The sequence below is a fragment of the Hypomesus transpacificus genome, unplaced genomic scaffold, assembly GCF_021917145.1.
Source record: "Hypomesus transpacificus isolate Combined female unplaced genomic scaffold, fHypTra1 scaffold_134, whole genome shotgun sequence".
Classification (NCBI taxonomy): Eukaryota; Metazoa; Chordata; class Actinopteri; order Osmeriformes; family Osmeridae; genus Hypomesus; species Hypomesus transpacificus.
The window spans coordinates 458932-480458 of record NW_025813710.1 but is presented as its reverse complement, the minus strand read 5'-3'; the positions used below and the strand labels follow the sequence as shown (position 1 = coordinate 480458).

The window sequence follows — 21527 nt, the reverse complement described above, 5'->3', positions numbered from 1 at the left end:
TATCTGTATATTTAGGAAGTTCACTTATCTAAGCTCAGCATAGATGTAAATTTGTTCCGTGTACTTATATGTTATGTTATGTCAGGTGCTTGCGTTGTCTTGTCTTAAGAATTTCAGTGCCCAGTCTAACCTTGTGTTGTTCTGTGCATCTGACAAATAAAAGACTTGAACTTGTTTTGCTGAGAAGGATCTAGCGGCGTGCCTGCAGGAGCTAGCGGCGTGGCTGCAGGTGGACTGTTGCTAACTTCCCGCTGAGGGTGGACGAGACTGCTAGCTAACGGCTTTCTGGGTTGCCGAGGAACAGTGAGTAACGACATTCTCTCTACAGAGCTCCAACAAGCACGCCAACGTTGTGGTACCACACAGAGTTACAATAGAAAACCCTGGGTATATTTTGTTTATTTCTCTGTGTTATAATACAATTGAAAAGGGTTTAAGTTGCCTGTCTCTGATAAACCGGTTATAATGTGTTCAATGGTTGTGAAGTTAATGTTTCATGTGTCAAATAACTGTATAGCTATATAATAAGCTAACCAGGCCTCTCTGCACCCTAGGTAGTCATATGCCCGAAGTTCGGCTATTGTAAATAAATAGTGTGTGTACATTTTAGTAACCTTCACCAATTCCTCTCCCATGCTGCGGAGCTATTAGGGTGATTAGAATTGAGTATGAGGGTTACAATTGCATAAAGTGGAAAATGAAATACATGCCAGTGAGTAAGACACAAGGAAGCCAACAAGAAAAGAAAGACCAAATGAAAGCGCTCAGTAAACAGACTAACTTCATCCGAGGCAACGTAGAAACTCTAATGAAGTGTACCTACTACTCCAAACGTAGAGATAAACCAGGGAACAGATCTGCAATCCCTCATAGAGTATTGGCCTTTTTTGTTCCAGGAGATTGGCATGACAGTCCTCTTCCAAGAGCTCAATGGGATATCGCTGAAAGAGACTTTCCTCACCAATGTCGGGGAAAAAAAGGGAGAACGGCTTCTGGACTTCATGAGAACCATTTGTGCAAACAATAGCAGAGAGCTCAGGCTGTCACAAAGCTGGAGGACCGTTGGAGGGCTGCTCAGAAGATGTCAAAGATGTTGAACAAATATGTCTGGCAAAATAAGTACAAGAAAGCTTGCCTGTGACACCATGCATATGTGGTAAGTGTTGATAATCAGTTTCACTAAGCTAATGTTAGGAAGTATTTCATGAAAACTGTCATGCAGTGTCATGTTTCGAAGTGCAGCTTCAAAGCCTAGCAATTTTGGTAAGACTGCTTCTGGATAGCAATGGTTGGTCTGCTATTCTACCTGTCTGTTCTTTGCAGGAACAACTTGCTATGCCTCAAGACAGTTTATGCTAAGTGTAGATGGCAAGGTTGTGAATGACCACATCCCCAACTTCATCTCTGACATCTGTTTGATGTTTGGATCCTACTACTGCCTCAATATCCAGTATCCCGTGGATATTGACACGGAGTCCCAATATTACAGTAAGACATTTTACGTAGAACAACGACTCTTGCCTCTCATATTTGCAATGGCTGGACCATGCCTTGACAATAAATTAAGATCAATAAATGTTTTGCCGGGATAACTGGATCAATCAGGCCATTCCATGTCTACGAGTGTGTGTGTTTATTAGGGCTGCAACAAACGATTATTTTGATAGTCGTTAAAACTTTCCCCCACTCTGCTAGTTCGGCTTCGTTTGCACTCCGACATTCTCATAAACACCTTGATGTCTCGACTTCTATTGAATTGCATACGGGAGTGTTACAGTGTAGCGCTACAGCGCAGCACCGATCAAATCGCATTATGGCAGGCCCTTAAAATAGGTCATATTAGATCAAATGACAACAGAGATATTTGGTGTAAAAACTAAAAACATCAATAACGTTGACAAATCGTTTCAGCCCCAGTGTTTTATACCTTTTACTGGGGAACAACGTGATCATGTTCAGCCGACAATAGAATGTTGATAATGTCATCATTAGAGTTGTCAAACGATTAAAATATTTAATCGCGATTAATCGCATTAGTGTCATAGTTAACTCGGGATTAATCTCAATTAATCGCACATTTTTATCTATTCTAAATGTCCCTTGATTTCTTTTTCATCCATTCTTTTTTCAAATTTTAATGCTCTTATCGACATGGAAAAGTGGTTCGGATTGCTTCGTGCAAATGTTTTTTTAAAATTGAAAACAACCTGGCTTTGACGAGCGGCCGGAGAATTCGCATCAGCTGTGTGCTTGGCCATCAAAATCGTTTTTTAGACTCCACGACGTGCTGCGATGATTCACAACGACAGAACACACGGATCACTTTGGTCTTGTCAATGGAACCATTTGGCAACCTTTTAAAAGTAAAGTTTCCATTCAGAATCTTATTGGCATCCATTTTGGCGTCTGGTGCTGGCAATCAACTCAAAACGTAAATTAGCCTACTACCAGAGAATGTCTAATATCCGTAAACGGGCTCTGCTACGACTCTTTAGCCGGCTCGCAAGCCCAAACAAGTGTGTGTGGCGTGCCTGTTGTTTTGTTTCCGGTCTAGGTAGATCCGGTGTGGTATTGTAGTTTTTCTAAAGTCAGTGGTTGTTGCAACAGACTGTGGAAAAAAACTAAAACATTTGCTAGGTCAAAAAGAGCGTTAATCGCGCGATAAACAAATTGACGCCATTAATTTGGGTTTACGTTAACGGCGTTAATAACGCGTTTAACTGACAGCACTAGTCATTATATAATAATGCATTTATAGACCAACTGCAGTCTAACCCACAACATGTGTGACATCCTATATGACTAGTGCACAGTGACCGTAATGCAGTAAGTGATCCATCCATCAACCGCAATCTTATTAGTCTGGACGCAGGGGCAGCAGCTCCAGCAGGGGGTCCCCCTCCCGAGCCACAGTAACCAGTTCTGACTGGGGGACCCCGAGGCATTCCCAGGCCAGTAGGGAGGTATAACCTCTCCACCTAGTCCTGGGTCTTTCCCGATGCCTCCTCCCGGCTGGACGTGCCTGGAGCCCAGGGGGCATCCTTACCAAATGTCCAAACCACCTCAACTGGTTCCTTTCGACGCAAAGGAGCAGCAGCTCTACTCCAAGCTCCTCAGGGAGAAGCCAGCCATCCTCCAGAGGAAACCCATTTCGGCGCCTTACACTCGCAAGGTAATTCTTTCGGTCATGACCCAGCGTTCATGACCGTAGGTGAGGGTAGGAACAAAATTGGTTGATCGGTAGATTCAGCCGGAAGGCAAAGCTCTCTTTGTGCGATAGAGCGAATGCAACACCACCCCCGCTGCCCTGATTCTCCAGCCAACCTCCCGCTCCATTGTCCCCTCACTCGTGAACAAGACCCCGAGGTACTTGAACTCCTTCACTTGGGCTAAGAATTCATTCTCTACCCAGAGTAAGCACTCCTTCGGAGGCCTCAGATTTAGAGGTGCTAATCCTCAGCATCATACTCGACTGCGATATGATCCAGTGAGTGCTGAAGGTCACGGACTGATGAAGAAAAAAACACCACATCATCTGCAAAAAGCAGAGATGAAATCCCGAGCCCACCGAACCGCACCCCTACCCTGACGACGCCTTGATGGTGACACTTGCAATACTTGCACCAATGACATGGTGCAAGTATTGCAAAAATAAGAGCCACATTATTGGGAATTATATGCTGTAGGTTTACTTGATGTTAGCCTACATGTTGATGCTTAGTCTAATTTAACAACTTTCGGAATTACAAGACAGGCAGTGTAGCCTATAATAGGCAGTGGATAATATACTGGTTGATAATATGTATTTTGGTTTCATGTAAGCTTTTACTGTAACATTGGGACTCCGGTTTCAAGTTTGCATGGTGGGTTATGCAAGGGCAGTAGCGCATATAAAATGAAAGTTGCATTTGACAAATCAAGTAGGCGGCCCATCTACTACAACTTGCCTGACATCATTTAGAATAGCCTACGTTTTGTTCCCTTTACATCTATGGACTGTATAAAATAACGCTAATCTTGGGTATTGCATTTTGCACTGGATTTTCTTTTTGAGCTGCTAAACCGTGACTGCATCGTTCAGGCTGTTTTAAAAGTGCAAAATCCTATCCCCCCTCCTAATGATCGATTGCAAAGTGAATCAATGGATTTGGTCTAAGCAGTTCCTTTCAACGTTGTCTGTCTTTCTCAAATCCAGTTAACAAGCATTCCATTCTGATAGGCCTACTTAGAGCTCAAGAATAATTTAATTTAGCTTATCGTTATGTTCACACACTCTTTGTACAAAATATGGGCATTAATTGCAGCCAGAGGTTATAAAATGCTCATTTACTCATTTATACCTCTCGATATTTCAGAAATGTTATTGTAAGCTATTAGCTATTTTATTGAGAAGGCTGTTATTATGTTAGGCAGGATTTAGAAATGGGGAACTTTCATTGTGAAGGCGGAAGTCATGTGCGAAAAGAGTGGAGACAAGAAAGTGTGGCCGGCCGAATCGAGGAGTCACGGAGCCCTGTATTCATGAACGATCGGTTACACCATTGAGTCCAATGATCATAACAGCCCCATGCCATCATCTCCTTTTATTAGGCCTGCCTTATTAAAGGCTATTCATAAATGGTTTAGCCTACCATTTTCAAAATAGTTGCAAACTATCAAAGTCATATCATATAATTAGTTTTGCTCGTGTGAATATGTTAAATGTATGTATTTGTTATGTTTATCCACTTTACCAAATGCATTTGCATTTACAATTATTGTTCCTCATGACAAAATAATTGCGCTTACCAGTCAACACACAAACGCTCATTTGAAAGTAATGCACTTCATAGAATTGGCATATTTGTCATAATTTTGCACATATTATAGACTATATCTATTAATCTGAGGTCATAAGGTCAGAAGCTTTTAGTAGTTTCCTGTACCCATTTTAAAACTAGAGGGGATCGTTCATTCCAAGCATTGGCCCCTAGGTTGTGGAATGCCTTGCCTCCCTTTATACAGTTTGCAACTTCTGTCGAAGCTTTTAAAAAGCATCTCGACTAAAAGCTAAAAGCAACTAGAGGGTTTTTCATGGTTGTTTGTCATGTTTTCTATTTAAAATGTTCCTGTATTCTCAATTTGTAGTGTTATATTTCATTTTCATTTTGTTGTGAAGCACTTCGTGATTTTTATCTGCGAGAGGTGCTATACAAATAAACTTTACTTACTTACTTACTTACTATATAAACTAGACATATTTTGCTAGGCACATTGCATCCTTGAAAGGCAGGGAAAAAGTATTAATGCGCAATTACATTTACATTCATTACATGCAATTAAACCAAAACATGAGCAAAATAGCCCTTAAATTAGTTTCCTTGTGCGCCCCCCCACCCCCCCCACCCCCCCACCCCCTCTTCTAAAATTAAGGGGAAAAAATCTGATTTGGTTTCCTTCGTTTAGTTTTTGCCCCACTGTATTTTGTATATTTCTGCTCAGGCAATCCAAAAAATATCTACAAAAAATGCTTTTTACTAAATGCTGATTGGTTAGTTGGGTGGTATAAAAGTTGAGGACAGCGGCGGGAGAGGACACATTTCTGGAAAGTTGACAGCCTTGTCAGATCTGGTGGTTAGCTAGCTAAATTGTGTTTTGAATCTTTGAGTGAAACAAGAGGAAAATAGTTAGCGCATTTGACATTTTTTGTTGTAAAATTAATTTGTATTGCTAAATGTGTTGTTTTGTTTAGCTTTTTGGGAGAGGCCATTGTTGTTGGATTGTAGGCTGTTGCAAATGAGGAGAAATTTGTTTCCGTATCACATCTGGCTAATGCACACAGCTGCAGCAGAACTCCTGTCAGGTTCGCTAGCTTGCTCTGTTCACCGTGCTGGTTTTAGCGGATCAAATTTTCTCTCAGATTGCAGCAAATTGAAGCTTTAAACTGCTCAAATGTAAATATATGTAGGTAGTTACAACTATTTATACTACCAAGAAGATTCCATAAATCTCCATTCCAATTCCTATTGCAATGGTTCTTTACCATGACTAAAAAACAATAACAAGCCCCTTCATGGGTTGGCTCTATTCATGACTCCTTCATGCTGCTCACTCAGACTTTGTTGTAATTTGTGTGTGAGATGTTTTTCGGCCGCGCTGTTCTGTAAAATATAGATCTAATATATATCTGCTTCAGACTAACATATTGGCAGATTTATTGGCGATGACAAAAATATTCCACTCTGAGTATAAAAAAAACCTTAATCAGTCAAGCATGGAAATGTGTGCGTTAAATAGGATAGCCTTTGTTGGCCTAAGGCATGCATTAATAGGATTGATGCAAAGCTTATATTAATTTATTTTCCACACACTGTAGAGCAGTTGCTGCATCCATGGGAATATTTCCTAACCTGTGTAAATGAGTCAACAGATGAAACAGTAGCACTTGAAACTGGCGTCTGCTGACTAAGCTGATCCAGAGGCTCAATAGACACACCTACTTGTGCCACTGAGACCGCTTGAGGTGCTGCCATCATTCCAAAAGGATGTTTACCACCCTCACCTGAAAAACAAAAATAGAACCACATTTCAGTTACATGCCAATTCATCAGAAAAATCAGATTGATTTTCAATATTCATAGCATGCTAATACTTGCCTGCTTTTAAGCTAGCTATTTTAAAAATAGCACTAGGTTTATCATTAGTAATAAAACCTAGAAGTTGCCAAACTTGACCACCAACTTGGTCAGGGAAGGAAAAGTAAACAGCACCACCCATGCCTACTGGAAAAGGCACTGTTCCAAGCATGAAGACCACCACATGGTTTACATTCTCATAATCCGGCAGGTTGAAGACAAATTTGTCATTGGCAACTTGTAATGCATCTGTTTGGACCTAAACATAACACAAAAACATGTAGTCAAGAGGCACATCCTCAACTTTTTTATGCCAATTGCTGTGGTAAAAACAGAATGTATAACAAAGATTGTATGGTGTTAGTAGCTTAGTATTTAACCCTATATGCCAGATGCTAATGTAAAGGTTAGAATAGTATTACAGTTGTCAAAAATGGCAGCAAAAATACAGAAATGTACAGTCTATTGAAAGTCAATACATTTGTTTATATTTCACAGATTTGTTTATGTATTATTCTTCAATGGATAAATATATTTATCTTGTTTACATTCTGTTCAAGAATTTATGATCAATTGCATCATTTGTTTGATACGGAATCCTTTAGGTCTGTGAAATCACAGTTTAGACACTAAGCTTATTCAATTTGTCATTTGTAAGTATCAAGGAGAGCTGCAGCTTCACCTAAAACAGTGCATGGTGGGGGGCACAGTGACATGCAGCAAGCCAAAATAATTAATAATAATAAAAATGACCCCTTCATCCTCTGCCAGAAACCTCGGGGTGATCATGGATGACAAGCTCTCCTTCACAGCCCACATTCCTGCGGTCTCCCGGTAGTGTAGATACCTGTCTGAGCATTCCACCCAGCTGCTAGTCCAAGCACTTGTCCTCTTTAAATTGACCTTACCTGGTCCATGCAAGCAGGCTCGGCAGTCAAAACTGCCCAATAGCGGCTATAATTCTTGAGGAGACTCAAGAAGTTTGGCATGTCTGCTTAAACTCTGATAAAATTCTATAGATGCACCATAGAGAGCATCCTCTCAGGCTGCATCACTGCCTGGTATGGTAGCTGCACTGCTGCCGATCGCAAGGCCCTGCAGAGGGTGGTGAAGACAGCGGAGCGTATCACCGGCAGCCATTTCCCCTCCGTGCAAGGCATTTATGGACAAGTTTACGCCCCAAAACTAGGGGGCCGCCATAACTCTGCCGGTGTAAACACAGCAATTTGTTTATGCTAGCTTGGGATCACGGTTCTATTACTTTGACATACTTGTCGTTTGACATTTCTACTGGATAAGTTGCCAACGTTGTGGCATGTACTTGTGGATAACGTCGTCGCCATAGTTTTAAGTACATTTAGAGTAGATTTATAGTTATAAAGCTTTTGCCAGTCCATCATTTTGGAGCTTTCAACATGGAGCAAAGGCAATGTTAGTAGATGACTTTTAGTCGGTGATTCATTAGAAAATGTGTTGTCTAGCTCTTCAATCTCTCAGCAAAATGTAGGCTAATTATTTGGCTAAAGGATGCCACACGTATCAGACAGAAGTTGTTCAATAAATTCGTAGCCCGACATTAAAAACATTTATAGTCGGTTGACTGATCGCGCTGTTGTACCCAGTCAAAGGAATAAACACACAGGAACATCATGAACATTCAATGGTCTTGCCAGTTATCCTGGCAAAACATGTAGCATAATGTTCTTTATTTATTGCCAGGACACCGTACAAGTAGCCTAGGCATACGTAAAATTGAAAGCTAACGCTAATTCGTTTGGAATTTCAAGGCTATACTTGATGTTACATGTTGATGTTCAGCCTATTCAATTTAACAACTTCAGAAGGACAAGACAGGCAGTACATTGTTATCCTTATTTATGTGGCTTGTCACTGCCTGAAGTGCCTACGTATCTAGCGTGATTCTTCCTATGAACCCGGTTATGACTGCTTTAAACAAGCACCGGTTGGCAACACACCTCATGCCGGGCTTATATAGATGTGTGTATTGGCACTTTGAAAGGTTTGAATTATTATATCCACATATCAATGTATAATTATTAAATCGACTGCAACAATAGGACAAAGGAACACCAACAAAATGTGAATAGCCTACAAACAATACTGTAGTATAGCCTAACAGTAACAGGCTAGAGGCAATTCTAGGTTTTAAAACTGGTCGTAGCACTCTATTTAACCACTCGTTCTGGTGCTTTCTCGAGTATTTGCAACCAACTACCGCACACGTCGTTCCCAAACCACTTTTCTTCATGTTGTAAATTGTATATCCTCTTTGTCACTGCGATATCAGTGCTTTGTCGGCACAACGGATCTAGCTAGCAAAACAAACCCAGCCCGCCAGAACGGAAGTGGATTGCATATAGGGGAGCAGTTCAGGAAGTAGAGCGGAAACGGCTCATGAACTTGTCTATAGCACTAGATGCCTGAGAAAAGCACGGAACCACAACAAGGACCACAGCCACCCAGGCTATGGAATATTCGCATTGCTGCCGTCTGGTAGACGCTACCGGAGCATCCGAACGCGGACTCCCAGACTAACAAACAGCTTTTTCCCCCAGGCTGTAAGGCTTCTGAATCAGCAACCTTGATCCACTGAACAGTCGCCATCGCCATTCACTTTCTGCTCCCTCATTCATACAACCACGCTTCCTACATATATTTGCACTATTTTAAATATTTTACTTATTTTGATATTCCTAATTTTAAACTGCTGCAAGCTCTTCTTGTGTTGTTGTTACTTGTTAATGTTATATGTTATAGTGTTAAATGTTATTTTTGGTATATGTTATTATGTTACTGTGTTATCTGTATCTACTGTCTGCTGTCTACTGCATAGATGTTGCTGGCCAAGTCCTAAGAATTTCGCTGCACTGAAGCAATTTGGTGTATGCGACAATAAAGTCTTTGATTGATTGATTGATTGCTTGAGACCGGCGAGCAGCGAGTTGCAGTAGTCAAACACAAAGCCTAGTGAAAATTTAAGCCGCGCATGTCTACATTGTGTAGAAATCTGAAGCAGCATGCTGAAACTATTTCAAACAGAAAGCTGTGCAAAAAGCACTCACCAGCAGCAACAGACCTTTAGCACGCAAACTTGGGGTTGATGAAAGGCAAATTCGCAAGTGTTGAAGTCAGCTACCTTGCTATATTGTAGTGTTTCCCACACATAGACTAATTTGTGGCGTGGCGCCACAGAATCAACACCGGCCGCCACATATTGCGTTTAGTGAAACATTTTTTTTATCGCTATTTAGGTTAAAACACGCAGCGTATTCGTTCAGCTGCATTTCCTTTCCCCTGCCCGCCCTCCGTCTCTCTGTCACTCATGCGTCTTTCTCACATATGCACAGTCACAACGTCAGCACACGTTAGCAACAATGCATACATACGCCGTTCTAGTAAGACCGACAGCTTTATCAGCGAGCTTTCAGCATTAGTGCCGTAGCTAAAAGTCGAGGAAAGTTGAGGCTACTTTTTGCAAGGTACCTTACTCGAAGGTTCCCCTTCGTTCTTTTGAAGAACTTGAGAAGTCTCAGGAGCTAACTACTTACCCGGCGTCCTGGAGCCGACCAGCCCCCCCACCCCCCCGGTCTGACAACCCCCTCCCCGTCACAACTAGATTTCTAATCTGTGGTAAAACACTGTATTGTACATGACATTGTCGCAATTGCATTATGATAATGTATAATTTGTTTTCAACCAATGTCATAATTTAGAATTATATAATTGCATTCAGTATTATTAAGTGACTATTTGGTAGGAGTACAGTGCCTTTATTTTGAAGGCCTTTTGGAACGCTCGTGAGTGAGAGTCGACAAGGTAACCACAAGCAAAGCCCGGACAATTTAATGCTCCGATAAAAGTTTAAGGTTGTCATATAGCGGATGTTTGCGATCTAAGGAAACCTCCATTCCCTTGTGTACAGCATGCAGCCAACGCAGGGGCGGTTTTAGGTACGGGCGGACTGGGCAACCGCCCGGGGCGGCATTTTTTCATGTCACGTGGGGTGCGCACAAGCATTTAAAAATAAAAAAATTATCTGCACCGTTTTCTTTTCATCTATTATTTAACTTTGCGGGGAATTGGCATATTGGCGCCCCCTTCAGGCAGCTGCAGGCACCCCTGCTTGCTGAGACGGTGCCGTGCAGCATTTTCCGTCGTTTGTGCCGCCAGGTAGTAGCGGTCCTCGCTCCGTGTACTCTCAGGGGGCGGCCGGCTGCGTAGGGGACGGCACAAGATTTCTTCGTCCCGGGGGAGGGGGGTTGCAAGTGATAAACTCGCCCGGGGTGCCCAATGTGCTAGGACCGGCACTGAGCCAACGACGTATGTAGTTTTGTATCTATTTTATTTTGGTAAACGTTATTTACATGCTGCGCATGTCATTGTATGTTCATAAAAACCTTATGTGGTCTTTATTTTCTCGTTATATTGTGGGTTTAGTTTTCACGGTGGATTTGGAGAGGAAGCTTCAAATAAACCTGTAGCAAACCTGTGTCTGCCAGTGCTGTGAGGGAATAATAGTACACTTGTGACTTCCTTGTGTAATAAATTCTGTTTTAATTTAACCAATTAAACAAAACATTAAACTGGATTCATCTACTTTAAATACTTTTTAAGACCCCGCGGATACCCTGTGAAATCATTAGGAAATCCATTCAATACTTTTTTGGTATACATCTCAAGACATACAACACCTCTCATTTTACGTACATGGAATAATCATTAAAAACATTATTGCGTTCTCCATAACAGTCAGGTACAACATATTGGCCAGTCACACACCAAAAAACTAACAACAAATCAGCAGATTGTCTAGTAATTGGCCTTCCTCTTCCATCGACCCATCTAAGCAGTTGTCTATAAATGCTCTCACCTGCTAGTGTCTGGGAATAGTATATAGAGTGTCGATGCACACATCTTATTGACATCACATTGAACTGTCATGTTTATATACATACAGTATACTGTACATATATTTGTTGGAATGCTGCTTCAGCATGTTCTTTGAATCTTTATTCAACTTCATATTCTTCTTTCTTCCGTGACACCTTTCAGCTCCTTCAAATCTTCAGCTAGTAAAACCGTTCAGCTATTAAAACATTCAGCAGTTTCAGGCCATGGATGCTATCACTTTTCAGCTTTGTACCCCTTATGCTTGAATTAATATAAATCAATATTTCATGATATTTTTTTACATGGTTTTCCAATGGATTTTATTTCTCCAAATCCTCTCAATCCTCTTAAACTTATTCAACTTTAAAATCCTTATTTTTCCTCAATCTTTCAGCTACAGCCAACATTTTTACTTTTGTTGCAAAACCCTAAACTATTTTTAAAGAATTCAGCTTTTTGATATCTATTCAACTTTTTTCAATATCACTGATTATGTTTCATGAGTTTTTCAAAACAGTTTCTGAGATTTACATGGGTGTGTATGTGAGAGCCTAGAGTGCTGACTGAAACGCTTAGAGTGGGGAGCTTCGAAATCTTCAACAAATATTTCTAGTTTGCTAGCATTGCCACAATTTTCACTCTTCATGCATCATTTTTTGATCAATATATAACTAATTTTGTGCTGGTCGTAGAAAGTTGTCTGTGGAATCCAACAGATGTACACATTTGTTCAGAGAACAACAACGAAAGCGAGACTAAGTCCAACTATCGCCCCATTGAGACCAATGCAAATCTGGTGACAAATTCGTCAGAGAACGCAAAAAGAAAAAGATTTTGAAGCTGCCAGTAGAGTTGTATTTCTGACCGCACAGACATATAAAGGACATCTCTGTTTTCGGAAGGGTCTTGGATCTCGGAATATATCTTAATTTTTGGATTGGACGTATAGTTTTGCGTCTAGGTTAACTTGTTTGAGGTGTGGATTCTAGCTACATTTCTGTTATTCTCTGCCCTCAGCGCGTTAGCAATCATAGCTGCACCATCACCGTGGCAACCACACAGACACGCCCCTCAGTCTCTTACACAGGTGATGGGTATTAGCTGATTAATGGTCACAAGACAGAGCTATTCAGTCAACTTGTCTCATTAAAAGACTAACGCTGTGTTCACACTTGACTTCTTTTTTCAGAAAAAAAGCGTCCGCCTTTTAAAAGTGCAGCGCCCGACGCCTTTTTTAGTTCCATTTTCTCAACTTTTCAGAAAAGTGCTGGGTGACGTCAAGCGCCTTTCTGACAGCTGACCAATCAGGACGAGGAGCATAGGTAGCAGTGCTTCCCACAGATTAGAAAGCTATTTGTGGTGGGATGGGGGGTTAGTTTAAAATAATTCCTTTGTTAATAATTTGTTACACAGAACTTTATTATATTAAATATTAATCCAAAATGATTCACACCTTCACAACAAACAAATAATTTCTGCATATGCAGGTAGCAACGCTAGTGCTAAATAACTATTTAACTGGTCGGCTCCATGATGCCGGGTAAGTAGCTAGCTCCTGAGACTTCTCACCAAAAGAACTAAGGGGAACCTTCGATTAATACATGTTCGTAGGTACTTAGCGAAAAGTAACCTGAACTTTACTAGATCTTTAGCTACAGCACTAATGCTGAAAGCTCGCTGATATAGCAGTCTGTCTAACTAGAACGGCGTATGTATGCATCGTTGCTAACGTGTGGTGACGTTGTGGTGCACCGCCACAAATTAGTCTATGTGTGGGGAAACACTGAGTTAAGAGTGAACCTTCCCTTGTAACCTTCTACCTTATTTACCAGGCTATGGCTCCTCAAACGCCAAAGATAAAGAAAGTAATTGCATTTTATTCGCCATGTAGCTAGCTATCAATAAGTAACCAGCAGAAAATAACGAATAATAATAATATATGTCTAGAATGTATGATTCCCGTTCAGGTTACCGAATCCTCACGCTGAAAGCGCTCAAAAGGAGCTGAAGGCGCTGAAGGCAATCAAGGGTGAACACGGTCTAAGAGCCTAAGTCTAAGAGCTCTTCTTGGAAGGCATGATTCAATGGTCGCACCACATGATATTTGGTCGCACCACATGATTTTTTTCCATTCAGTCAACATTACAGACATAACATGGCCACCTAAATAAAACAAGCTAGTTTCTCGCACAAGGGCACTATGACATTTTCTATCAAAATAACAATTTGTAAAAATGCATTAAAATGTATTGTCTTTTTGAGGTCATACCACATGACATCCAATAGTGGAAACTAAATACCAGCCATTCAAAAAGTTCAAAATATTAGAGAGGGTCATAAACCTGCTTGTTGCTTTCAAGGGTCCTTTGCAAACTGATGCATGATGCAACTTTGTCTTTCAGTGGAATTCAAAATAAAAGCTCCAAAATGATAATTTCTTGATGGTTGCACCGCATGTTATTTCATAAAATGGGCATATTCGGACAAAGTTTGTTTGTATATTATTACAGAAATATCAATAAAAGAACACTGTAATTTCATATAAGACTACATAACACTTGGGAAATTATACCAAACAGGGCAGTAAAAAATAAATGTTAATACATTATGAGCACCTTTTCAGAAGTTTCCAAAATATCACTCATGCCTGACCGGTCGCACCATATGATATTTTGACACTTTCAGTAACAAAATAATTAGAAATGCCATATGATTTTAGAAAAATAAATGTGGGTACATAAAGGGGAGAGACACTAAATATAAATTGTGTTTCTTTTCTATAAATCTATACCATGACCCAGGGGTCAATGACGAATAAGGATTTTCAACAGGCCAATTTTAAAAATACAATAAATACGATTTTTATTGCATTTGTTCAAACATTAAAAATGTTTTGTATATATGGATTTATATAAAACAATTATTTAAACACATTTTTGTGTTTTTTCATGTTCATGAATTGGCCATGACTTTTAAAAAGGTAATGTGGTGCGAACGTGAAATATTAAAACAAATTACATATTTCCATAACCTATTTACATTTATTTTACAAGTTCTCAGGAATATGAAGTCTGTAGAAACAAATTATCTGGATTTCTTCTGAAATTATATTGTTGTTGATATTTGTTTATGTTCTATAACATCACAGTCACCTACCTACATGTAGTTAACATACACATTTTTCCAGTGAATTGCACAAAACTGAAAAATATGTCTAAACAATATAATTTCCTTAAGCATACTCGATTAGAGATTAATATTTTAGCCTCAAAGATGACATATAGCATTTTCTTTTTAATACAGTTATTGCAATTTCTGGTCGCACCACATGATGTGTGGTCGCACCAAATGATGGGGCAACCATATATTGTCAAAAATCTATAGATTATGAAGAAATAAATTGCATGCAAAAATCTAAAACTGATTTGTAATCAAATCTAACTGTTCTTTCAGTGAAGGCAAACATTTCATTTTCATTTCCACAACATACTAGCCTGGCTTCCAGACCAACCTTAGCCCCGCCCACAAACACATTTGGTCGGGAAATTGGGTCTGGAGGGGCTCGTATTGGGGACAAACTATATAAAACCAGGATCTGGGCGGACCAATGAAATGGTCAGGGTGGGCTTTATATGATGATGGACAGATGATCAACAGTAACGTAATCACCCACGTCACGAAAGAGCGCTTGGGTTGAATTCATTTTAAACAAACAACATGTTACGTTGCTCTGATTGGTTGTAGGTCTATCCAATTGAGCGAAGAGGCATTTGTTTTAAGAGTTCAGTTGAAACACGCCCCATAGTCACAGCCCAACGGAGAGTTATCAGACTCTTAATCTGACTAGAATTATGAGTATGACAACGTCAGGCTAACAACATACCACCATAAAAAAAAAAAAAAAAGAGAATAGACCATTCATGGCATTTTTTTTAACATTTCATGAAAGATTCAAAGAAAAACAAGGATTGTTGGAAAGAACTACTCTGGAAATCCAGAGTTCTCACGACAACACAATTTGAATTTGCTCAGCGAGTCACTCTGGCAATGAGTAATGATGCTCATTACCCATGCCCTTGGAGCCGAGCTCCACCAATCACATTGGTGTATTTAATAGGTGGGCCATAGGCAAGCTAAACAGATGACAACAGCGCTGCAATGTCGAAGTCTGGATTCAGTCAGTAAACATTGGTCGAAGTGCTATCCAATTGTGTTCTTGGTGCCGCCCCTCGATTTGGGACATTTTCATTACTCATATCCAGACCCTTAACCCTTTCCTGCCGGACCATTCAAATATGGATTGGAAAAGACCCATGGAGCCCGCCTTAATTTCTTTGCCATCCAATCACCGATTTTATTTCTGAAAACTGCCAGATACTCATGATAACTTAAGCTCAAAGCACAGTCAAAATATACCATGAGAGATTGCCTACAGTGTTACATTTAAAGCTTCGAATTGAAATCGGAGATGATATTATGAGTAAAGACAAGTTTCTTAATATGCATTGTCAATATTGTCAATTAAAAGTCTAAACCTTTTATTTACGAAGAATTTGTTTGTGGGAGTGACTTGAGTTTTTTAGGAAAGAATTACGTGTCCGGCTTGGCCGTTCGTGACAGGCAGCTATGACAGTAGTAGCACTCTTTAGCCTCGATGTTAGCAGATTTCTGGGAAACTTGGAAAAACAACATGAACTAGCTAGATTATGTACACTTTCAGCTAAATATACATACCTTGTTTGGCCAATTTGGTCGATTGTGGGAGAAAGTTGAACGTTTTTTGTTATGCAGAGGAGTATCCAGCCATACAGTAGCTACTTTTGGCGGAGAGGGATTCCGGTTTCCCCCATGTTTCCACTACTCACTCTAATGGTCATAACTTTTAATCAAAATATGATATTTCTAATCTGTCTTCTGTTCAATATTACCCACAGATTTGTGGATTTTCCACCTACTCAAAGTATTCCTCCATCTTGTAATTAAAGTGGTTAAAAATGAAGTTGTCTGATGAAGTATGGTGGATGGAGAAGATATTTGACATATGAATGTCCAAGGGAATCCAACAGTACCAAATTTTTGAAAATCGGTAATACGGTTCAAATACATGTCCAACTTTGACCAGTTGGTGGCGCTAGAGTACTCGAATGTGACACATGAAACTTTGTGAATATAAAGAGGGGACTGTGCATAATGAGTGTGCCAAATTTCACAATTTTTTGCCATACGGTTTTAGGGGCTGCCCTAGACTCCAATGGGAGAAGAAGATGTGTAATAATAATAAGAAAAGGTAGAATAAGTGGCTTCGCCACTTTGCGGCTTGGCCACCAATTACTATTTGTATACAAACCGTCAAAAGAAAAGAAGAGCACAAAACCTGTCGATATTGGATATATACAACTACTAGCACTCCTAGTACTGCTACTACTACTGCACCTGCTGCTATATCTTATGCCACTACTACAACTAGCCTACTAATTCTGCAGATGCTGCTAATATCTCTTTTACTACTATTGCTAATGGAACTGTTTTATTCTAGTACGCCACTGATACTGTATCTGCTACAGCTATTACTATCCCAACTCTAAATTCAGATACTAAAACTAATATTCTACTACTTCTACTACTTCTTCAGTTTAACAGTTCAGCTTTCAGCCTCTCCCGCATTATATTTCAGCTCTTAACATTATTAGATGATGCAGTTCAGCTTCCACACTGCCTCTTGTGTGACTCACACATTTTTGAAATTCATTTCAGCTTGCGGGTATTTTTTCATTTCTGTATTTTCAGCAATAAAAAAAAATCATTTCAGCTTTCAGCATTCCAACGCATTTTCTGCAGGAAATGCACTTTCTAGTTATTTGTATTAAAGGTCACATGACATGAAAACTTCACTTTAGGAGGTTATTTAACATTAATATGAGTTCCCCTAGCCTGCCGTTGGTCCCTCAGTGGCTAGAATTTTCGATAGGTGTAAACCAAGCCCTGGGTGTTCTTCTCCGCCTTTGAAAAAATGAAGGCTCAAACGCTCTGTTTGAAAATCTGCTCCTCCTGCGATGTCACAAGGAGCCAGGCTACCGCCCTTCTCTCTACTTTGCCCGCCCAGATAATCTGGCCCGCCCATGAAAAAGTGAACTACGATCGTGCAAAGGCAAGTGCGATATCGTTTTTTCCTGGAGAGACGTCATGGCTAGCAAACGAACGAAGCATAACAGTTGCTCAGTGTTTGGATGTACAAAACACTTTTTTAGTTCCTTCATCCAAGTCTCTGCACAACCAGTATCTTAATTTTATTTTAGCTGGAAATGCGCCAACACAACTTCCAACAAGTTTTGTATGTCTGCGCCAAACATTTCAGCCACTACTGTTTCCTCAACTTGAGCCAACACAAAGCTGGCCTTGCTGAAATTAAATTCTGGATCATTACTAAATCTCCTTGGTCAAGCTACAAACCTTGGACAAGTAAGTTAACTAACGCTATATCATTTTGTTGCTTTACTGTATATGGTTACCTAGCTTGCTACCCTTAGAATGTGGCTGTAACATTAGCTCTGCTGAGTTACTGTTGCTAATGTAAAAAAAGATGGCATCAAGTGTGTGTGTGAATACAAACGCTGTAACGCCAGTGTTGTACACTCCTTTGTTATTTGGATAACCGTTATGCTGTTGGTGTTATGGCGCGCGCGATATCCGCCTTTCCCCTTATTGAAATTATTATGAGTGTGCACCTCTGCAAACCAGGGTGATCAGATGAGAATGGCTAAATTCCAGGCATCTTACAGCAACGGGGGCTACGAGCCATTGCGATACATCCGTTGTAAACATTAGCGCATGTTGCCGCCCCTCTCCTCCTCTTTCGCATTTAAAGCTTTGACACAGAAACAGCGCGTTTTGAGGAAAGCTCATTGAGGGACTGCTCGTAGTGGCTGTAATTATACACCAAGGCTGAATTTCGGGACAGATACTTCAGATACAGTAATAGGGAACCTGGGCCTATATAAAAGTATCCAAAAACAGCATATCATGTGACCTTTAATTAAATCAGGAGGTCACCACCCACCCCACTCCTTGGCGTTAAAACAAGCTTCACTCTCCATAAGCCAACAGCAGGTCCGCACCAGGGACAGTGGTTAAAGACAGAGTGATCAGTGCGTAGGAAAGCCACCACAGACACACCTGGAGTCAGTGGCAGTGAATGTTGCTGTTAGGGCTGGGCGGTATGGCCTAAAATGTTTATCACGGTATAATTTGTAAGCACTGACGGTATCGGTATTTATCACGATATTTGAGTTATTCTTAAAATATCATGACAATGCATTCCGCACTGCAGCGGCTAATCTACCGCACTCGGAGGGATTTGGATTGGGTAACTCCGGTGTGTCACTGTCACATGAGTTAAATTTTCCAAATTTTGCAGCGTTTAATTGCCATGGAAGATCGACTTTTTAGTAGCCTACGCGTTCAACAGTAGCCTACGTTTAAGGGATTGCAAAAAAACTATTTGTAGAGTTAGCTCTAGCTATAAACAATTATTACATGGCTGAATACTCGATTCTGTTGGCCTACGACTACCTGGCATTGGATTTGTCAAACGCATTCTGGTAGATTCATTTTGACGCACATGCATGGCTTTCAGGTAGTGAAAGAGATTGCTTGTGTTTCAACCTTTGGCTAGCACAATTCGACGACACAACTTTAAAGAGTAGGCTACTGTTCATTTCCAAACGATAGAGGCTCCAAAAAAAATATATACATTATTTTCAGACATCATTAATGCTTGCTTACGCTTGCCAACAAAAGCAGTTTACTCATATGAATGTTTGCTTCCTCTGGAGTTACACTAGCTTGTTTGTTGACTTTCATTGGCTGGCACAATGCGTGCAGCGTCAATGCTGCATGTTTTTTTTGGTAAAAGATACAAATTTGAACTAGCCCACGAGACAGTATCACTTGATTTTATACCAAACAGAAACACTTCACTAATAAATGTATTAATATATCGTGATATCCATGATATGGCAAAATCCATATCATGGCACAACGCAATACCGGTATTCGCATTCATACCGGTATACCGCCCACCCCTAGTTGCTGTCACTCAACCCTTATCAGCAGGTCATAAGGGACAGTCGAAACAGGGGGTGAAAGAGATGTCTCTGAAAAGCCATAACAAACAGATTGGTCACAGGACTTTAAAAGACCACCACTGGGCCCCAGACACCCAGAACTTGACCACAATGCCGACCATGAATTATCCTGGCACCCTTAACCTCACCACTCCCTGGGGAACCAATGACAGTTCTCTCCAGTTTTCTGCACCTAAAATAAATGCACCCTCATGGGGCACTGAACACATTACCTATTTGTGCTGTCTGTGATGGGGTGTCTAGGGTGTTGTTGCTCCCCAACCCACAATGTACATCTTACTCTAACAAGTGTTAATTCAGTGCACTCAATTAGCATTTGTAGGGAAAGAAGGGATTCACCAGCATTGATAATAGCCTGTAATAATTAAATAATAATATTGTATTTATGACACTGTACTGCTTTGTAGGGCCAGCTCCAAGTTGTGCCACTGGTTGTAAATAGCAGGCCACATGGCTAGCACTATAATGTAAACCCAAAGAGACACTGTATTTTTCTGATAAGGCTGCACAACAACTAATACTATGGAGTTTTCTTTTACTAAACTACAAGAATACACATCAAATAAACATACAAAAAGTAATCATATTCAATAGAAAAGGCTAGATCATAGCACAAATAATCAGAGATTTTAGGAAAACAAGAACATTGCAATGCAAATGTCAATGACAGTGAAGTTGAATACAAATAGTTACACCAATAGTGAGGGCTTGTTCCAACTTGGCAACACTGACTGATCTGAAAGGGTGGAACCAGGAGTCCATTGCACCTTATGCAGTGATGAAGTCCTTGGTGTACAGTTGACCCACTGGATAGTGGTTCTGAGATGTAAGAATCCCAAAGCCTGTCTGCATAAGGTGTGAAAGGTCAGATATGGAACTCTGTTATTCTGCGTAGTTTGGTCCAGGAGACTCCACAGAGATGGAACTAGTGATCAGCTTTAACAGCAGGATCTGTACCGAGTCATTGCTGTGTACAATTGTGCTTGTGCAAGTGGACCAGTGTTCACTCACTCTTGACTGACTCACTGGTGATGAGAAGTGGCAGTGGAGTAGGCCCACACAATCAACATACTCAAGTAGAAGTACAAGTAATTGTCAAAGAGAAAGCTTTACTGAAAGTCAAAGTATCATTTCAAATGATGTAATGAAATGAAAGTAGGGATAAGTAAAAAGTATACATGGTAAGTATGTAAAAAGTAAGGGGGGGCGGATGTGTCACATTATCTCCAGTGTACAGAGATACAATATTTAGAATAGTGTTAATAATTGTGTTTTAAAACCAACAATTTAATTTTACCTTACAATAACAACAGTTTCGTTTTTTGTAGTTTATGCTTCTCTGCAACTCTGTTAATTACAGTGACTATGTCCAAAGCCACAAGTACGTCCTATTTCAATGTTAATTAGTTTAGTCATTATCATCGTCGTTGTTGTCATAGCATATGTACTAGCTCCACAGATTTATGGCTCTAGGCCACGGCATCTGACTCAGGGTTCCAGACTAACTTTACTAGGAGCACAGTAGCCCCTGACTGAAACTTTTAGGAGCACAAGCAGAGAAATTAGGGGCACACCTTATTTTAACCTGCAATGCAATTATTAATGAAGAGGGTACAATTCAGTGGCAATTTTAGACCCTTTTTAGGGGTACTCAAGCACCCCTAAATTTAATCTCAACACCCCTAAAAAGAATAAAAAATATTGTTTATTATCATTTGATGCTGGTAGATTTATATTAGCAAAGGGGTTTAGCACTTTAGCAAGGCACTGTATTCATGTCACATTCTCATTTGGGGGCTGAGCACCCCTAAAGGTCTGATCCTAGAATCGCCCCTGGTACAGTTTCTGGGGAAATTGT

At 40.3% G+C, this 21527-nt stretch overlaps 2 protein-coding genes across 3 annotated transcripts in view; one reads left to right on the top strand and one right to left on the bottom strand.

Moving 5' to 3' along the window:
- Positions 1-21527, top strand: part of LOC124488380 — a 232287-nt gene that overhangs the window by 10550 nt on the left and 200210 nt on the right. The gene's annotated exons all lie outside the window — the stretch shown is intronic.
- hikeshi (heat shock protein nuclear import factor hikeshi) overlaps positions 1-21527 on the bottom strand; it is an 86048-nt gene that overhangs the window by 47520 nt on the left and 17001 nt on the right. Inside the window, exons 2-3 of one of the 2 annotated variants that reach the window (XM_047051054.1) lie at positions 6636-6873; positions 6480-6541 (exon numbers count right to left, since the gene is read on the bottom strand). In XM_047051054.1, coding sequence (XP_046907010.1) covers positions 6480-6541; positions 6636-6873 — 300 coding nt within the window. Of the gene's footprint in view, positions 1-6389; positions 6542-6635; positions 6874-21527 lie in introns of both variants that reach the window. The other variant, XM_047051053.1, reaches the window with a different exon arrangement.